Raw genomic sequence first — 19,156 nt, forward strand, 5'->3', positions numbered from 1 at the left:
TCTCTTAGCAAATTATTTCTTCCTTTTATTTTTCCTTTTTTTTTTTTCTCATCCCTAGATTGAAAAAGAAAAAGCAAGCCAAACAGAATGCAGAGACAGCCTCAGCTATGGCTACAAGGACTCATTCTGGAAAAGAAGATGCTAGTACAGTCATTTTAGAACGAGACATGTGCAACATTGCTGTGGAAGAGGAATATATTACTGATGAGAAAAAAAAGAGAAAAAGTAATCAGTTAAAGGAGATCAGGCGTACAGAACTAAAGAGATATTATAGTATTGGTGAGTATTGGTGGCAACTTTGCAGTATTTTCATTTTAAAAATCTGTAATAGTTTTTAAAAAATGATAATTTGTAACTGGTCATAATATATAATAATAATAGTAACAGTTTATTGAGCAGCTACTATGTGTGTGTGTGTGTGTGTATATATAATATATAATGTGTACAGGGAATAACAATTATATAATAATTTATATTTATATAAATATATATAAATGTTGTGTAAAGATATATATATATATTATATATATATATATAATCTTGTTTAAAGGGAATGACAATTGAATAATGTTGGTGTGTCTTGTTTAATTTTATGTTCCCAACATCTAACACAGTGTCTAGCACATTGTGTCTGCTCATAAATATTTATTAAATGAATGGTCACTTTCCTTGTATGGGAAATATTTTTCTTAATATTTATAGACATGTCCATAAGAATGTTGATAGAAATGCCTGCACTGTTTCCTAGGCAATAGGAAATGGAGGAGAAATGGCCTAGCATCCATTGGTTAAAAAAAAAAGACCATGATGATGATGACTTGAGAGTTGTAGCTGAGGGGAATCTTAAAATGAGTCCACAGTATCATGTAGTTTCTGAGGATAGTCATTGCAGCTGCATTAGCACAGGTGGCTTGTCTAGCACGATGGAGGTGATGATCCTGCTTTACTTTACCATTCATCTCATACCTACTGCTCCTATCACATGCAGGCCTGGAGTATGTTCAAAAGAAAATGCAAAGGGACTTCCCTAGTGGTGCAGTGGCTAAGAATCTGCCTGCCAGTGCAGGGGATGTGGGTTCAAACCCTGGTCCAGGAGGATCCCACATGCCGCGGAGCAACTAAGCCCATGCACCACAACTACTGAGCCTGCACTCTAGAGCCCACAAGCCACAACTGCTGAGCCCATGGGCCACAACTACTGAAGCCTGTGTACCTAGAGCCCGTGCTCCACAACAAGAGAAGCCACCATAATGAGAAGGTTGTGCACCACAACGAAGAGTAGCCCCCGCTCGCAGCAACTAAGACCGAGCACAGCCAAAAAAAAAGAGTGCAAAGAAAGGGAACCAGGAGATGAAACTTGATGTGGCACACGGGTTACAGTGTACTTGAGATTGCTAGGCTCAGAGACGGAAGACTAAGGAGGTCTCTGAGAGCAAACTGCAGTCCAGTATATGAAACCTGGGCTGGTAGCAGGCACTGGGTCCACAGGGTCCCAAACTTGGTTCCAGTTGATGCCAAAGTTACAGGGACAGATCTCGTCTCTGTGTTAATATAACTCTCTACTAGTGCTCATCAAACATAAAGGTGGGCTGCCATTGGGATGGTTATAAATGAGCTTTTGCTGACATTGCTCCAACAGAGGGAGATGAGGTATCTGCAGTGGAAAGCCTGTGGTTTGTAGTATTCCAGTGGGTTCCCGTGATTATGTCATATATTACATAGCTTCATGGATGCTTTTAGTCTGAAGCCACTCAGCATTTTATAAAAAGCTGTAACTGTCAACCTATTGAAAGAGACTTCTGTGTGATTAATAAACTTCCTCTTAAAATTTTAAGTGTTGAGTATTATCCTTAAAAGGGAAAGAGGAGTAAGGAAAATTGCATTTCACATTTTTTACAGTGTACACATTGGACATTTGAAAATGTGTGGTTTTTACAGTTGTACAGTTTAAAATACTATCTTCTCTCATCCTACTTTAAATGCTGCTGCTTAAGCAGTATTTTTAAATGGAGACATTTTGCTCTGTAGGGTTTCCCTGAAGGAGGTTGATAGAGTCCTATCCATTGAGATTTCTTTTTTCATGATGCTGTACTAACTGCAGATGCTGCTTTGGGATAGCTTTTTAACGTGCTGCCCTCTGTTGCATGTGTAACACTTTGAATGTGAAACAATACCCTTCACTCTGCTCTTTACCTAACTAACTCTTACTAGACTTCACCAAATCACCTCGGTCATCTTTTCTTCCAGGAAGTCCTCCCTGTCCCTGGACAGGTTAGACTTCCCTTCTGCATTGTCATCATGGATTTATTTATCTGCTCTCCTGTTTACAGGCTGCTTTGGCTTGGACCCTGTATTATTAGCTTTGTGTAGTATCTGCATTACAGGTGCTCTTTAAATGTGCCTTGAGTGGATGACATGTACATAGATGAATGAATACTGTGATTTGTTTGAGTTTCATGAAAATTCTGGAAGAATGTAGGCAACATTACAATGGTTGAGTCAGAATTATCCTGTGATTTTATTTGGTGACAGTTAAGTAAAGAGATGCCATTGTAGCTTTTCATTTTCTCTCAAGAATGGCAGTGATAACACCGGTTTGGAGGTTTGAGGCATTTTCTTAGGAGAATCCAGTACTTATAGAAAACTACTAGGTGGGCCATTGAGTCCCAGGATTCCTTGTCCCTTTTCGCATCTGACTCTAGCTGACAGACAGCTCTGTTGGCAGGTTTGCTTGATCTCATAGGGCTGATGTGGCATATTTCCTAGATTCCCATCCCAGAATGTTGTCCCGTACCACTAGGTGGAGTATTAGACCTCAAGTCAAAAGTAATTCTAGTCCAAGTTCTTTTGGTGGCTCTAGTCTGGGGAGGAGAGATGCTAAAATGGGAGGATCTGTCAGCCACATTAAGGATTTGGACTTTATCCTGTATCAGTGGGAAGCCGCTGGGGGAACTCCATTAACTGTCTGTTTTAAGAGGATAAATCTAAGGACAATGCATGGAAGTGAGTCTGAAGGCAGGTTGGAGACTGGGGCAGAAGAGAAACAGCACCCTAAGGAGAGATTTTGCTCATAGAAACAGCAGTATTTGGTGACCAATGTAGTGTGTGAGGGAGAAAAAGAACAGAGTCAAGAACTGACAAACTGGAAAACTCAAGAAGAAAGAAGGAAAATAATGAATTTGTGTTTGGAGGTATTTTAGAGGAACCAAATGGATTTGTCTAGAGGGACCTGGATTTTGGGTGAAAGGCCTGGAAATTGCTACTTAAAGGTGTGAGGTAAATATGTGTAAAAGAAGTAATCCAGGGAACGCACAGAAAGTCAAAACAAAAAGTTAATGGAGGGACTTCCCTGGTGGCACAGTGGTAAAGAATCCACCTGCCAATACAGGGACATGGGTTCAAGCCCTGGTCCGGGAAGATCCCATATGCCTCGGAGCAACTAAGCCCATGCACCACAACTACTGAGCCTGCGCTCTAGAGCCCACGAGCCACAATTACTGAGCCCGCGAGCCACAAGTACTGAAGCCCGTGCACCTAGAGCCCATGCTCCACAACAAGAGAAGCCACTGCAATGAGAAGCCCATGCACCACAAAGAGGAGTAGCCCATGCTCGCTGCAGCTAGAGAAAGCCCGCGCACAGCAACAAAGACCCAATACAGCCTAAAATAAATAAATAAATAAATAAAAAGTTAATGGATGATAAATGATAACTTATAGAAAAACAGACTGGAAGGATCTATAACAATATGTTGATTACTGTTTTCTCTGGGTACAGAAATTGCAAAGGAGTTTTGTTTTCTTTATGTTCTTGCACATTACACAGTTTAAATTTATTTTTAATATTAATCAGAAAATTATAGAGAACTGAATAATGTAATAGAGAAAACCCAAGGGCTTTAGAAAAAGAACATTAGACAAATGTAAAGTTCTATCATCAATATAAAAGAAAATGATTACTTTCTGTAGGTATCTATTTCCACATCTGTAACTACCTACCTGATTTAAGGAAGCATATTTTGACAAAATAATGTTTTTTACTTATTAAAGTAGATTTATCTGTGCCTCATGTAAGCCTTGGGTAGTAATTCATTACTCTCTCCTACCACTTCGGAGAATACTACAGCTAAGATACTGATAAAAGATGTTATGGAAAGACTGAGTCACTAGAATTGTCTTGTAACAAAATGGTGCCAATTCCAAAAGTGTTTTGTTTTTGAGAGGGGAAGTAGGAGAAAGGAAGTGGATTAATTACATCGAGGCAGATGGCATCAGATAAATCTAGATCTAGCACCTAGTGTAGCACGGGGCACATGGTAAGCATCCACACAAAAGCTTCTAACATAAGTGAACTCAACCCTTCTATGCTTGCACTTGTATTTACTGATATATAGGGCTCCTTATTCACTTATTCTATTTATTTATATAAACCCTTAAGGAATTGTTTTGTTTTGTTTTGTTTGCGGTACGCGGGCCTCTCACTGTTGTGGCCTCTCCTGTTGCGGAGCACAGGCTCCGGACGCACAGGCTCCAGACGCGCAGGCTCAGTGGCCATGGCTCACGGGCCCAGCCGCTCCGCTGCATGTGGGATCTTCCCGGAACGGGGCACGAACCCGTGTCCCCTGCATCGGCAGGCGGACTCTCAACCACTGCGCCACCAGGGAAGCCCAGGAATTGTTTGATAACAATATATTTTTATAATTTTATATTTTAACAATGTTAATATATTTTTCAAAATTAGCTATTAAGTTATAGTTAAGTTTGACACAAGTAGTAGGAATGTTTATGTATGTTTCAAAAGATGTTTGGTCCATATTACAATATCAAAATATATTAACTTGCATGAATTATATCTCAAAATTCTCTTACATTAAAGGAATACATTATTCCTTAATCTTAGAATAGTACACATCTGGGCTTCTATGGAAGTGGAGATAGGAATGGGAATTTTACAAATGTGGATAATATCTCAGTGGGAAGTTCTTTAACTGAAACACAGATATATAGATGTAAGACCTGAAAGAGATAGAGAAATTTTATAAATATGGGAGGCCAGCCTAAATTGGAAAAAAATATATCACTATGTTTTTGTAGTGTTTTAATATAAAAGGTTAATACTAAGAATCCTGGGTAGTAAAGTAGAAATTATAAGAGAATTGGGAGGTTATTTTAACAAACAGAAAGCACTTAGGTAAGAGTTTGGTCAGTTTTGTGGTTATTGCAACTAAGATTTATTTAGAGAAAACCTCTGCAGTGTAAAGAATGAATTTAGCTTTTCAATAATAAATCTGCAATGTCTAAATCATTTCACATCATAGTCTTCCCTCCTGAGTTCAAAAGGAACTTAACAAGAGTAAAATAACTGAAATTCTCCACTTTTCCTTCGTTAAACATTTTTGGGGTTTGCTACAGGATGAAAGTAACCAACTATTGAATTACTTCTCACGATGGCAACCCTGACACTTTTCCTCATACAGATTACTTTTTCTTAGGATACTTTTTAACCACATGTGTGAAGATTTCCTATCCATGGCTTATCTTTGCTTCACTTAGCAAGTTCAAAAAGCCAAAGATGTGCTAGTCTGATAAATTAATTCCTAAACATAAAAGTAGGTCAAACCACAAACATACAATAGCATGACTCTTCTGTTCAAAAGTAATGATCATTTTAGTGCTTTAGAGCTCAAATGAAAGGATCAAAATGGACTTTGATGTGGAAAGAGGATATTAAGAACCTTATTCATATTTTTTTAATCAAGCAGTGTATAAACACTTCAGGGACTTGGGTATAACATAAATCGAAATTATTAGGATGGAAATAATTAGGCTTGTGCTTCTTGGGGCCATCAAGGAAGTCAAACTAATGTTTAAAGTGAAGTCATACCATGAAAGCCTAGGTGGTGAACAGGTCCAATCTGACAAGTGCCCCCAGAAGGCAAAGGTTCATCACAGAAAGAATGCAAGCATTAAGAGAGAAGATGACAGATGTGGGAGGCATAAGTGAAGGACCTAGGAATCAAAGGTGTTCTTGGTGAGGAGGTCAGAACAATGGGAATAGGAGCAGTAATCAGACATAGTGTAAGATAAGAATAATGCTTTCATGAGCTGAAACTCGTACCCGACTTCTAAAATCAGAACAGCTCATCATATTTAAGCAAAATTAAGGGGAAAACTCTGCACTTAAATGTGACAAATGTTTACAGGTTATGGATAAATGGTAAAAACAAACAAAAAAACAAACAGGCAAAAAGAAAAAAACCCACAAAAAACTTAACAAAATGTTCCCTACGAAGGAGCAGAGAAGAGAGGCACAGACTTCTCCACAGCAGTGAACACCAGAGGAATTAAATCTCCTTCAGAATTGTGAAGTAAAAGTTGTTTTTCAGACTCAAAGACAACAGGACATCCTCAGACATACTAAGGTTTCAGGAAACATACCTTTTGTATCATACCTTTCTTAAAATAAAGTTACTGAGAGGGAGTGATGTTCTTTTCTGAGACATATGTCAAAATGTAGTCCTCAAGAATGAAAAAGTCATTTTTATTTATTTAGTTAGTTAGTTAGTTATTATTTTTGGCTGTGTTGGGTCTTCTTGCTGCACGCGGGCTTTCTCTAGTTGTGGTGAGCAGGGGCTACTCTTCTTTGCGGTGCGAGGGCTTCTCATTGCGGTGGCTTCTCATTGCGGTGGCTTCTCTTGTGGATTGCGGCTCTAGGTGCGTGGGCTTCAGTAGTTGCAGCATGCGGGCTCAGTAGTTGAGACCTGTGGGCCCTAGAGTGCGTGGACTTCAGTAGTTGCGATGCGCGGGCTCTAGAGCGCAGGCTCAGTAGTTGTGGCACACGGGCTTAGTTGCTCCAAGGCTTGTGGGATCTTCCTGGACCAGGGATGGAACCCATGTCCTCTGCATTGGCAAGCTCATTCTTAACCAGGGAAGTCCTGAAAAAGTCATTTTATAAAAGAATTGGTGGTCAGCATTGCAACTAATAAAACATAAAATTAAAAATACATAATAATGATTGTAAACATGACTATAAGTAGGAATATAAAAAGGCATCATAATTATTTTTTCCAGCTTTACTGAGATATAATTGACATAAAATTGTGTAAGGTTAATGTATACAATGTGTTAATTTGATATATGGATATATTGCAAAATGATTACCACCCTAGCATTCACTAACACCTTCATCTGGTCACATAATTACCATTTCTTTTATGTGGTAAGAACACTTAAGAGGTGCTCTCTTAACAACTTTTAAGTATAGCGTACAGTATTTAACTGTGATCACCATGCTGTTCATAAGATCCTCAGAACCTATTTATCTTATCGCTGGATGTTTGTACTCTGACCAACGTCTCCCCATTCCCATACCCCCCAGGACCTGCTAACTGGCTGGGTTTCGCTCAAGGGAACCTCCTTCCTTTTCCTCACAGCTCCAGCCCTCCCATTAACACAGTATATTGTAATCCATTCTAGTCACTAAGTGAAGCAGCTGTGTTTCACAGAACCTGCTGTACTTGTTCTGGCTGAGAGTCTAGTCCTCTTATGACTATAGTGGTCTGCATCTTGCAAATCTTGTTTCCTGCTCAGTCTGTCGTGTGATATCACGTTTGTATTATGAGAAATCTCACTTTTAGAGAAACACTCAAATGTGGATGGGGCCAAGGGAAGGACAACAGATTAGACTAAATAGGGTTAGTGATTTTTCAGTTTGAGTGATTTTGAAAAATCAAATTAGAAGTGAACTGGGGAGAGTGCAAGGGAAAAACACTGATAGGAGGAATGTGGTCGGATCTTTTTGGAAGGCAGTTTGGCCATTTTTATTAAGAGCTTTACTTTTGCACACCCTTTTCCCCAACAATTCTGTTTGCAGAAGCTTACCCTAAGGAAATGATTATGAACGTAGTGGATTTGACCACAGCGACTATCATTGCATGTTTAAAATAGTGGGAAAATTAAAATAACATAAATAACTTTAAATGGAATACTATGTGCCATTTTTTGTTTTCAATATATGTTTTTTAAAATAATTATTTACTTATTAGTATTTATTTATTTGGCTGCATTGAGTCTTAGTTGCGGCACGCGGGCTCTCTAGTTGTGGCGTGCGGGCTCCAGAGTGCGCAGGCTTAGTTGCTACACGGCATTGGGATCTTAGTTCCCCGAAGAGGGATCAAAAGCGCGTCCCCTGCGTTGAAAGGCAGATTCTTAGCCACTGGACCACCAGGGAAGTCCCACCGTTTTTTAAAGATGAAGAAAAACAGTTAATGACGTGGGAAATTTTCACAAAATATTGTTACAGTAGAAAAGCAGGTTGACAATAGTGTATGGACTACAATTCCATCTTTGTGTAAAAGAAGGAGAGCTGTTGGAAGTATATTTACCAGAATGCAACCATTGTTTCTCTCTGAATGGAGGTAAAATGGGTGATTGGTATTTTCTTCTTTCATTCAACTGTATTTTAAAATGACCACAGATAGTTTTGATTCATATAGAATTGGTTTTCATGTTTCCTAAATTTTCTCCTAAAGCTTAAATTCACTCAGTTAAGCCCTTGATCAATTTATAAAAAAGAAAAAAGACATTTTGAAAGAGTTTTTCAGAGGGTGGGAAAGAAGGTGAGGAGGAGAGGAGAAGCAGCATCAGACATGAGGAAGAACAGAAAGAATCTATTGATATTTTGGGTGAGTGTCTCCTGTGGGCTAGATGCCTTATTTCATTATTTAATTTTCTACGTATCACGATCTGCTGCAGGCAATAGTAAGCCTATTCTATAAATGAGAAAATCTAGAAGCTGAAAAAGTTGCAGAAGTTCCCACCACAGCTCAGCATGAAGCAGGGTTTAAGCCAAGGTCTCTGGTACCAAAGCCCGAGTGAAACCTCCCCCATCTTTCTGCTTCTCCTGAATCAACTCTAAGAGAAAAACAAGGCGAAAGTTAAATCAAATTTTAGTGTCTTGTCCACTGCCTCAAGAACATTGTTGTATCTTAGTAAGGAAGAAAAAGTTGACTGTACATGGAATTACCTTTTCCCCTGAGCTGTAATGAGTGATGTTAAGGTTGGAAGTTCTCTCTGGGCTTAACTGCTGGACCTAGTCACATACGTAGTTACATTCAGAACACTCACTGGTTTTACAACGAAATCAGATGCTGAGAGAACAACTGAAATAACCTGGTTCCTCAGAGTGAGACTAGTTCATTCATTCCACAGTACAGCATTGGTGGTATAGTGGTGAGCATAGCTACCTTCCATTCATTCCACAAACAATTGAGGGCTTGCTCAGAGCTGAGGGTGGCATTGGGCTCTGAGGTAAAACGTTCCGTCATAGACAACTCCTCTGCCCTTCTTACAGTCTAGGTTTTACTTCAGTGTGACTCATTTTAATCAAGGACTGTAGTGCCTGTGATGTGCTTAAAAGAAGGAAAATCACATCTACTGCAAGCTGTTTCCCTTTGTGTCAACTGAGAATGAAACATGGAGTTTACATTGAGTACAGCGTTCTTCCTCATGTTCCTACCCTCTCCAGGCTCGGGAGAGGAAGGCTCCTCACGGCACAGCTGTTTAAACTTTTATTGTTAGCAGTTTAGGATCAGGTATTCCAGAAGTTACCCTTAGAATCCTAAATAATAGTATTGAATGTTTTCATTGCACTCTTCACAGAAGCAGGTCAATAATATGGGAAGTGTGCATCACCAATAGAGAAGATGTGGCTTCTTTAATCAAAGACAAGTCCTGTATTTTCTTCAAAGACATTTATGACTTTACTTTTTACTATTAAATCTTTGATCCTTTGGCACTGATTTGAGGGTGATCTGGGTTTTTCTCTAAATGTTAGCTAGTGTTCACCAACATCATTGAATGATAATCCATAAGGTTTCCTGAGCCCTTTCTTCGCACATTGTGGAGTGCTTTACCTGATCGAATTGCCTTATCTAATCCCTACAGTAACTCTCTGTGAGAGTCCAGTTGGCATTCCCATTTTACACCCTGGGAAACTGCTTTCATTAAGTAAAGTCACTTGTTCAAGGTCACACAGTGAGCCAGGGGCAGACAAGGACTTGTTCTGTCTCCCTGATGCCAGAGCCTGCTCTATAACAATAAGTTAGACATTTATGTGAAAACTCAGCCTTTTCTTTTCTGGTTTATAAAGGTACCTTTATTTTACATGAAATTCTTTCAATACAGCTCTGATTTTTAGTTATTTCACCACAATGTTTTAATTGCTATGGCTTTATAATTGTGTGTTTTAACATCAATACAGTATACCTACCCTCATTTCTCTTTCAAAAATAATTTTGGATAGTCTTAATGTATTTAGCTTCTAGTCTTATATATTTATGCCTGGTTAACAGTTTGACATGTTTCCCTTCTCCAAAATGTTTTTTAATTTTTGACCTAAATCGCATATAATTTAAAAATTAATTTGAAGAGACAGTGAAATATTCACAAGAATGATGTTTCCTATTTATGAACATTATATGCACCACCCTGTATTCAAGCTTCCATTTATATACTTCAGAGAACCTTTAAAACTTTTTTTATATATCTTTTGCCATTATCTTGCTGTATTTATTCTTAGATATTTTCTAGTTTGATACCATTATGCTGGAACTTTTCCAAATAGTTTTTATCACGAGTATAAAAGATTGCTACATCTGGTCACCTTACTGAACAATTTTATGATTTCTGGATGTTTTTATGATGTTGGCTTTTGAGGTAGATAATTAATTCATCTGCTAATAATCAAATTTTCATTTCTCTCTTTTCAGTATTTAAAACTTTTTTATGACTAGAAATTCCAGAACAAAGTTGAGTATAAACTATGATAGTAGGAATTCCTGTATTTATTTTGGTTAGTGTTTTACTTTTTATATTTGCTTTTGGTTTCTGCTATAAGAATTCATCTGTTTACGCAGGCATGCTTTAGGAGGGTTTAGAATAGTGCTTAGAGTGCTTAATTCTAGAGACCATTGGGGAACAAGTGGGCACATGGAGTCCATTCTGCACACATGTTGCCTTTCAGGGCTCTAAAGGGTGTCCTCCAATAAAGGGCAGGGGTTCCCTCTTCCTCCTCGGGATTTCCAAGCTGTCTCCTTATGTTTGAAGTGTTTCTGCTTTCATCTCCACTACAGAGTTTATTTTTATGACCTTGAGTACTTGTAGTTTAGCCTTGCCTCACATTAGGTTAGCCTCTTTGTTGTAATTTAGTGGACTGGGAGATACAATGCCCAGAAGCCTTAAAAGCTTTGCTGGAAGTGCTCTCAGGCACTTGTCTTCATAGAACAACAGGAATAAAAAGAATGGGTGGAGCTTGTGCAGTGCCTGTGGATATCCCTCCCACTGCATACCCTGGAACCTTCTGTACTTAAAAGCTTTGCTGGAAGTGCTCTCAGGCATTTGTCTTCATAGAACAACAGGAATAAAAAGAATGGGTGGAGCTTGTACAGTGCCTGTGGGTATCCCTCCCACTGCATACCCTGGAATCTTCTGTAAGGCTGGGGTGGCGGCCTCACTACTGTGTTAGTTCAGGCTGCATTTAGGTAACTAACCAGGCACTGCAGTCCTGGAAGTGATGTCATGAAGTCATTTAGTTTTCATTCTTATGGGGAAATTGCTTTTGGTATACAACCTTTAGGGTTTCATTGCTTTTTCAGAAGCATATTTCTCATTAATATCAAAGAGTAACTAAACATTCTTTATCATGTTAAGAAAATTCACTCCTATCCTTAGTTTTCTAACAGTTGGATTTTTAAAAAAATTGTATTCTTTTTAAAAGTATAATAATGGCTGTTTAATTTCATCAGATGATTTTTTGACATGTATCAGAGTGATCAGATATGGTTTTTTTCCTTTAAGCAATTTATAATCATCTATCACATTAATGCTATATCGCTCCCGTATTTCTGGAATGAAACCTTTTGCTTATGGTATAATTCTTTTAACACCCTACTCTGTTCAAATTGCTGCTTACTGATGTTGACTGCAGTATTATTAATTGCATTTGTTAAACACTTACTTTGTGCCAGGCTCTGAGATAAACACTGTGCCCGTTACCTCATTTAATCTTTTGAACAACATTGTGAGATCTCCATTTTACAGATAAGGAAACGGAGGCACAAAGATTTCAAGTGACTTGTTTAACATTGCACAGCTATGAGGGTTGCTTGGTGAACCCAGCTTTTTTTGACCCCCAAACCAAATAATAATCAGAAAAATGTTGGGTGACCTAAGGGAAATGGCACATGACCTGACTTTGATTAATATCATCAGATTGCCATAACCAAATGCATCTGTTCCCAGTTCAGGGCTATGTCTGTCATTGAAAACAGATTTTCCTGTTTACAAATCACGGTACCCTTTTCTTAGATCTAGAGAGACATAGACAATTGTTGCTCTCTGAATCCACATCTTTTGGATGCCATGGAAACTATCCTTCCTCTTCAGACAACTGTGTATGGGTCCTGTGCTTTCAGCTTCGTGTACCTATTCAGATGGTCTTATGATAGAGCTGGAAGGAAGGGAGAGAACTGATTGTTCAAGAGGAGTAAGGGAAGAAGGGGCCCACACACCCGGTAGATGTAAGGCCAGAGAAAAATTGGTTCTGATATAATTTGAAAACCTGATAATTTTCAACGTTCTGTTTGTGCTTGTTCAGATAGTTGATAATAGAAAAAACAAAGCTACACGCTGACTTTTCTATCCTTCCTCTATCTATGTAGAGCTTATGGAATCAAGATCCAGGGAATTCACAGGTATCTCTTTGTTTCTGTTTTCAAGTACAATAATGCATAATGTCCACTCTCCTGACTTCACTCAGTCCCCAGTGGTCTGTGCCAGGAGCCAGATGCTCTGGTTTCAGTGACATTGATATTGTCTCATTCTTTTTTTTTTTTTTTTTGCGGTACACGGGCCTCTCACTATTGTGGCCTCTCCTGTTGCGGAGCACAGGCTCCGGACGCGCAGGCTCAGTGGCCATGGCTCACGGGCCCAGCAGCTCCGCGGCATGTGGGATCTTCCCGAACCGGGGCACGAACCCATGTTCTCTGCATCGGCAGGCGGACTCTCAACCACTGCGCCACCAGGGAAGCCCTGTTTTCTTTTAATAATACTACTGTGATTGCCATTTTTCTGGCCTACCCACTTGTGCCAAAGGAAAGGAATTTTTGTACTAATTCAGGTGTACATAGTTAAGCTTATCCTGAAAGGTTCAGCCAGCACCTGTCTTTCTTTGGCAGCTGAACAGTATGGAAACTCTCATGATTTGGTGGCTTACAACAGTGCCCCCATTGGGACCAGAGATGTTTATGCACAGCCTGTGGAAGGGCATGGGCTGTAGCTGCCACAGATGGGAAACAGCAGCTTAGGTTCTAGAAATAGGAAACACCTACAGAAGGACATGAAGAGACTGTGCTGAAAGCACGAGGACCTAAAGGGACAGCTGTTTATGGTGACAAAGAGAAGGGCAGGAGTGTGGGACAGAGAGTGGAGCTGAGATATTAACAAGAATGAACACCAGGTAGATGATAAGAGTTGTAAAATACTGTGATTGGGTTTTTCAATAGGCTGTGTGGAATCTCCTGATCTGCAGAATTTGGAGATCTGAAAACCACAGTCAGTACAGCCTCATCTTCCTGAAGTAATTTAGATGTGGTCACCTGATAGAAGGGAGGTCATTTTTTACAGCAGAGGGATTTTTCAGGGTGTCTCTGGTTCTACAAATGACTAGAAAAGGATACTAATAGCAGCATCTTTTTTTTCCCTTGGTTCTTAATTTAAAATAATGTAAAGGAAATACTTAAAAGTCATTGAATCCCATGTGAATGAACTATTTTCATATTTCTGTGTTACCTTCCAGCTCTCATCCAGTTCACCCACATTTGTTGTGTAGTTGAAATGATATTGTTGGTTTGGGTGTGGGGAGTTGTAGGACCTCAGATGTAGAGGGATGCGTTAATCACACTTCAGAGTCATGGCTTGTCATCACTGGTCAGAGCTGGGCCCTCTGTTATTTATTCATGAGTTCCTTTTTATCCTCATTCCCCACTCCCGCTTCTCTCCCCGCTCCACTCCATTCTATTGTGTTCAATGTGTATAGGCTTTTGTCTGGATGTGGCCTTGAAAAATGTGTGTAGTTGTTTTGTGGACAGCTTTTTAAAATATACATAATGATACCATTCTATACAGCTCATTCTGTTTCTCTCGATGTAAGCATGTTGCAGTGTATACTTGGGCTTGTTATGCTCTGGGATTCTAGGCAGAATTAGATATATTTTGCTTACCCTCCTGTTCCCCACTGTCACAGATACTGTTGTTCTGTATACCTTCCAGCAGGTTACTTCATGATATCTCCTGGGAGAGGATGTATATCTGTGGGTTAGTTTGCTGACTCATACGGGCTACATATGCTTAATTTGCTGGGATGGCTGTACCAGTTTACATTGCTAGTAGCAGTTCACATCTTTGCCAACACTAGAATTATCCAGCTTTCTGATTTTTGCCACGCTAATAGATGTAAAATGATGCTGCGTCTTAATTTGCATTTTTCTGATCTCATACAGGTTAGAGCATCTTTTCATAGTTAATTCAGTTTTGTACTTTTTGTCACTTAATTTGTATCCATTGTTATATGTCTCTCTGGTTTTCAGTGTCTGGGTTGATACATTTAATCATAACAATTAGGTTGAATCATATGTAGCTGCCAAACTATCAGGTTGACCAGTTTGACCCTTAAAAATAGCAAAATCTGTGGTCCAACTTAATATGTTGTTGAACATATAGGTCTTTACAAGTTTTCATTATTATAAATAATACTGCAGTAACCATATGCTGTGCATAGCATTTCTCTTCTTTTGAATTTTTCCTTAGGATAAATAAGGGAAAGATTACTGAGTCAAAGAATGAACATTTTGATAGCTATTGTTACATATTGACAAATCACCTTCTAAAAGGGCTGTACTGATTTACATTATACATCATTATACATCATTTATATCATGACTGTACTAGTTTTACTTTAACTTCGTCTTTATACATTATCATTTAAACGAATACTTGAATAACTATAAAGCATAACCTCATTGTTATTTGTACTATTTGATCACAGTTAACATTAATCATTTATTCAAGTATACATGGATGAACAATATGTTTTTATGAGTTTGGTCTATTTGTACATTTAGTCCACTTTTCTTTTAATCTTTTTTTTTTCAAAGTCAATTCGAAAGTGGGTTTTAATATACTGTAGATTACTCTATCCTCAATTTCTAAAAATGAAATCATTCACTTATAAACATTTTATTCTTCAGATGACAATCAAAACAAAACACATGATAAAAAAGAAAAGAAGATGGTGGTTCAGAAGCCCCAGGGTACTATGGAATACACTGTAAGTATAAACAGGTAGAAGGAAAGTTTGTTAATACCACTAGATTTGCATAATGTTTCTCCCTGACACATCCTGCCCCTTAGTCATTTCTCTTCCTTCCTTCTTTTTTCCCTGGGTATACCTGTTACTTGAATTACCTTTTGATATGCCAGGGATGACCAATTTTAGGTCTCCATCCCAGACATGCTGTCTGAGTTCCCAAACCAAAGATTCAGCTGTCTACTCAAACATTAACTTAGACCTCCGTGCTTGGTCTTTGTTCAAGAAGCAGTGGCTCCATCGTCCATACATTTCTACAAACCAGAACCTTAGCCTTAACATCTTCTTCCCATTACTCTCCACGTTCAGTCTTCCTTTCCGTGACCATCCAGCAAGTCTAGGCCAGATCCCTTCATCTTTCTCTCTCATGGAATCACATTCCTTTACCTCGTTTATCTCAGTTTAACAATATTGATTCACTAGTGTGATTGTTATATCTAGATTGTGCCTTAATTCATATACCCACGGAGAGAGGCTAGATCCCTCTTTGGTCACCACTCTATTTCTGGTGCTTGCAGGGTATAGGCCTCCATATGGTTGAATCAGCACATGAATAATGCAGTGCATGTGTCCGTTACTGCACTGCCACGTTAACATGCTCCTCTCTCATTGAGCCATGAGCTCCTGGAGCCCAGGAGCTGTGTCTGCTTATCCTAGGCCTGGCGTAAAGTGGGCACTCCGTTATAGATCTGTTTTTTTGTTTTGTTTTGTGGTACGTGGACCTCTCAATGTTGTGGCCTCTCCCGTTCCAGAGCACAGGCTCCGGACGCGCAGGCTCAGCGGCCATGGCTCACGGGCCCAGCCGCTCCACGGCATGTGGGATCTTCCCGGACCGGGGCACGAACCCGTGTCCTCTGCATTGGCAGGCGGACTCTCAACCACTGTGCCACCAGGGAAGCCCATAGATCTGTTTTAATTCACTTTGAACTAGTACTGCTGAAGAGTGATCTCTGACTTCTAGAAAGCAATTAAGTGCTGTTGCCATTGCCCCTGTGTTTTCCTCATGGGTATTTCTTTTCTACTCATTATTTGTGTGCTGTGCCAGGCTCTATATAAGGCAAGCAGCAAGGCCTGTCCCTCCCTGCCGTTTCTTCTGGAATGGTGAATCCTCTCCAAGCTTCTATAGCGTCACACTGAAGAGCCCTGGCACCAGTATTTCATGCTCAGGGCTCTGTGAACATCCCTAGGCATCTTTCTATGGTTTATAGGCTTGGTCCTTTCCAGAAGGGATTTGGGGGTGATTATATATCTCACATTACCGCTGTCTACAATATATTGTTGATCCCCATAACACCTAGCACAGTTCCTTACCTCCTAGAAGATACTGAGGAAGTGTTGGATTATTTATCATTAATAACAATATTAATTCTAAAGCCATGTGTGTATCCTACAGTGTGATTCACAAGCCCCTCCAAGGAAATGAGAAGTATCTTTGCTAGGAGATGCTTCACATAGCAAGTACTAAATAATGCAGTGAGAGTAAAAAAAATCAACCCCAAATTAATTCATATAAACAGGTGATCAAATTAGTAATTCAGATCTATCCACCTGATTAATTTATGGTATGGAGATTAGTTTTAGTTGGCAAGTTACTTTGTGTACTTGTCATCAGAAATAAAAGGTGATCCATAACTTCGTGTTTAGAGAACCATGACCAGAACCACTTACCCGATTGCTTATATTGCTCCAGAGCTGTGGATGTTCAAGCATTCTGTTTAGTTTCAAACATATAATGATACCAGTATCCCTCCCAGGGTCTGTAACTTGGCTCCATATGTATGTCTTATCCTGGTGTAATAACGGCAGATTGTTAAAATTTTTCTCCTTTCCTTCAAGTTTTTGTGTAAAAATAAGAAGCCAATTTATTGATCACTTGCCATGAAGTAAGTGCTCTTGAATTAGAAATTACAATTATGTATCTCAATTTGGATGAAGAAACTGAGGTACAGAGAAGTTAAACAAATGACCCAAGATCACACAGCTGGCAAGTGGCAGATTTGGAATTCAGGTCCAGCAGTCTGGCTCTAGTCTATATTATCAGTCTGTGTCTTATACTGACGCTAAACCCTGAAACCCCCCGGATTTGAATATATTATGTAAATGTATAATATTTGAAAAAAATATATTTTAAAAAAGTTTTTTCACTTTAGTACAGGTGATTTTGCTCAGGGTAAGGTAGGGGCATAGGTTAAGTTATCAATGATTTTTAAAAAATATATGTATTTATGTCATGTTCTAGAAATACGCTGAGGTAATTTTAATGCAGTCTGTAACTATGAACTTGGTTAGCCTGAGACAGTTCATCTAGTTGGTGGGGTTTTGACACTTAAGGGCAGTGAGTGGTAAGTTGAATTCTACATGTGTACCTTTGCACCTGTCCACAACCTCCTGCAGCCACCTCAAATTTCCACCTATAATTCAAGGCTCCCCTGGTGGAGCCAGTTCTGCTTACAGGGTCAGCCACCAGTGTTGACCCAGGGCTGTAGTTGGGAACTTCTCAGTGACACTCGCCAGAATGACCTCCCGCTAACAAGTTCCATCCAGTGACCCTGGACAGGGAGTCTGTCCTGGGATATTGACCTTACCAGAGGCAGCAGACTTCTTTTTGGGTGGAGCTTTTTCACTGAAGTTTCACATCTTCTTACTGCCCTTTCTATTCCTAGTCCCCTTCTATTAGAGAAGGAAAGAAACATGTACACCTGAGACATATCACAAGTTTTATAGATTTAGAGAATGACACTAATTTGGCTGACCATGGGAAATTGTCATTTTTAATGTCAGTGAACAATTTTTGTAGCTAATCTGAAGTTCTTTTAGATTTCCCTGCCTTTCACTTTTTTCATTCATCAAATATTTAAGTGCCTTCTATGTGTCAGGCACTGTGGGGAAAAAGGCCATTAACAGGCCACAATCCAGGGGCCTAAAGTGCAGTAAAGAAACAGGCAAATAGACAGACAGAAAAATGCAAAAAGAAAAAGTAGTCCTATTACCCCTAGGAGTGGTGCTGTCTGTAATATTTCTTTTCTTCTTAGCTTTATATTATACCTCACGTGCCCTCTACTCCATACACCTAAGTTGTGCCAGAGTAAGTTTAGAAATCTATTAGTGGACAGTGAAATTTGAAGATAAGGGAGTCCGGAAATGAATAATATCTAAGACTTTTTTTGTTAAGAATTGAGAATGTGTTCGCTTTTTTCATAATACATTTGGATGTATGTTGTTACATTTTTATTCAGTCATATCACAAATAGATTAATGTTGACTATCAAGAGGAAGGTTTTGTTTGCTTTTTGCTTTGTGTATTGAATCTTGTTTGTTTGATTATTCTAGGCTGGAAGCCAGGACACCCTAAACTCCATAGCACTGAAATTTAACATCACTCCCAATAAACTAGTGGAACTGAATAAGCTTTTCACACATACTATTGTTCCAGGCCAGGTAATGATTTTCTTTTTGAATTTTACTTTAGAAATTTTGCATTTATTTTTGTTGCCATTTTTAATGACTCACTCTTAGCATCACAGGATTATCATCAGTGATAATGTGCATTGGTTCAGTCTTCCATTTAGATGCAAGACTTCTGAAAGCATTCTGGTACTGATGAACTGTTCAGAGATGAATGCTTTGCAGATGATTAACACAGTTGAAAAACTATCATTTGTGTTATAGATGTTTCCATCAAGAGAAGTTAATGTAACTTTTTTCCCTGTAGGATTTCATACAGATATTCTTAGA

General features: G+C 39.0%; 1 protein-coding gene across 4 annotated transcripts in view; it reads left to right on the forward strand.

The window, feature by feature from the left end:
• Positions 1-19,156, forward strand: part of NCOA7 (nuclear receptor coactivator 7) — a 144,611-nt gene that overhangs the window by 69,043 nt on the left and 56,412 nt on the right. For all 4 annotated transcript variants that reach the window (XM_081250537.1, XM_081250538.1, XM_081250536.1 and 1 more), the window contains exons 3-5: positions 59-279; positions 15,303-15,382; positions 18,752-18,859. In XM_081250537.1, coding sequence (XP_081106663.1) covers positions 59-279; positions 15,303-15,382; positions 18,752-18,859 — 409 coding nt within the window. The remainder of the gene's footprint in view (positions 1-58; positions 280-15,302; positions 15,383-18,751; positions 18,860-19,156) is intronic.

The sequence above is a fragment of the Mesoplodon bidens genome, assembly GCF_964165515.1.
Source record: "Mesoplodon bidens genome assembly, chromosome: 12".
NCBI lineage: Eukaryota > Metazoa > Chordata > Mammalia > Artiodactyla > Ziphiidae > Mesoplodon > Mesoplodon bidens.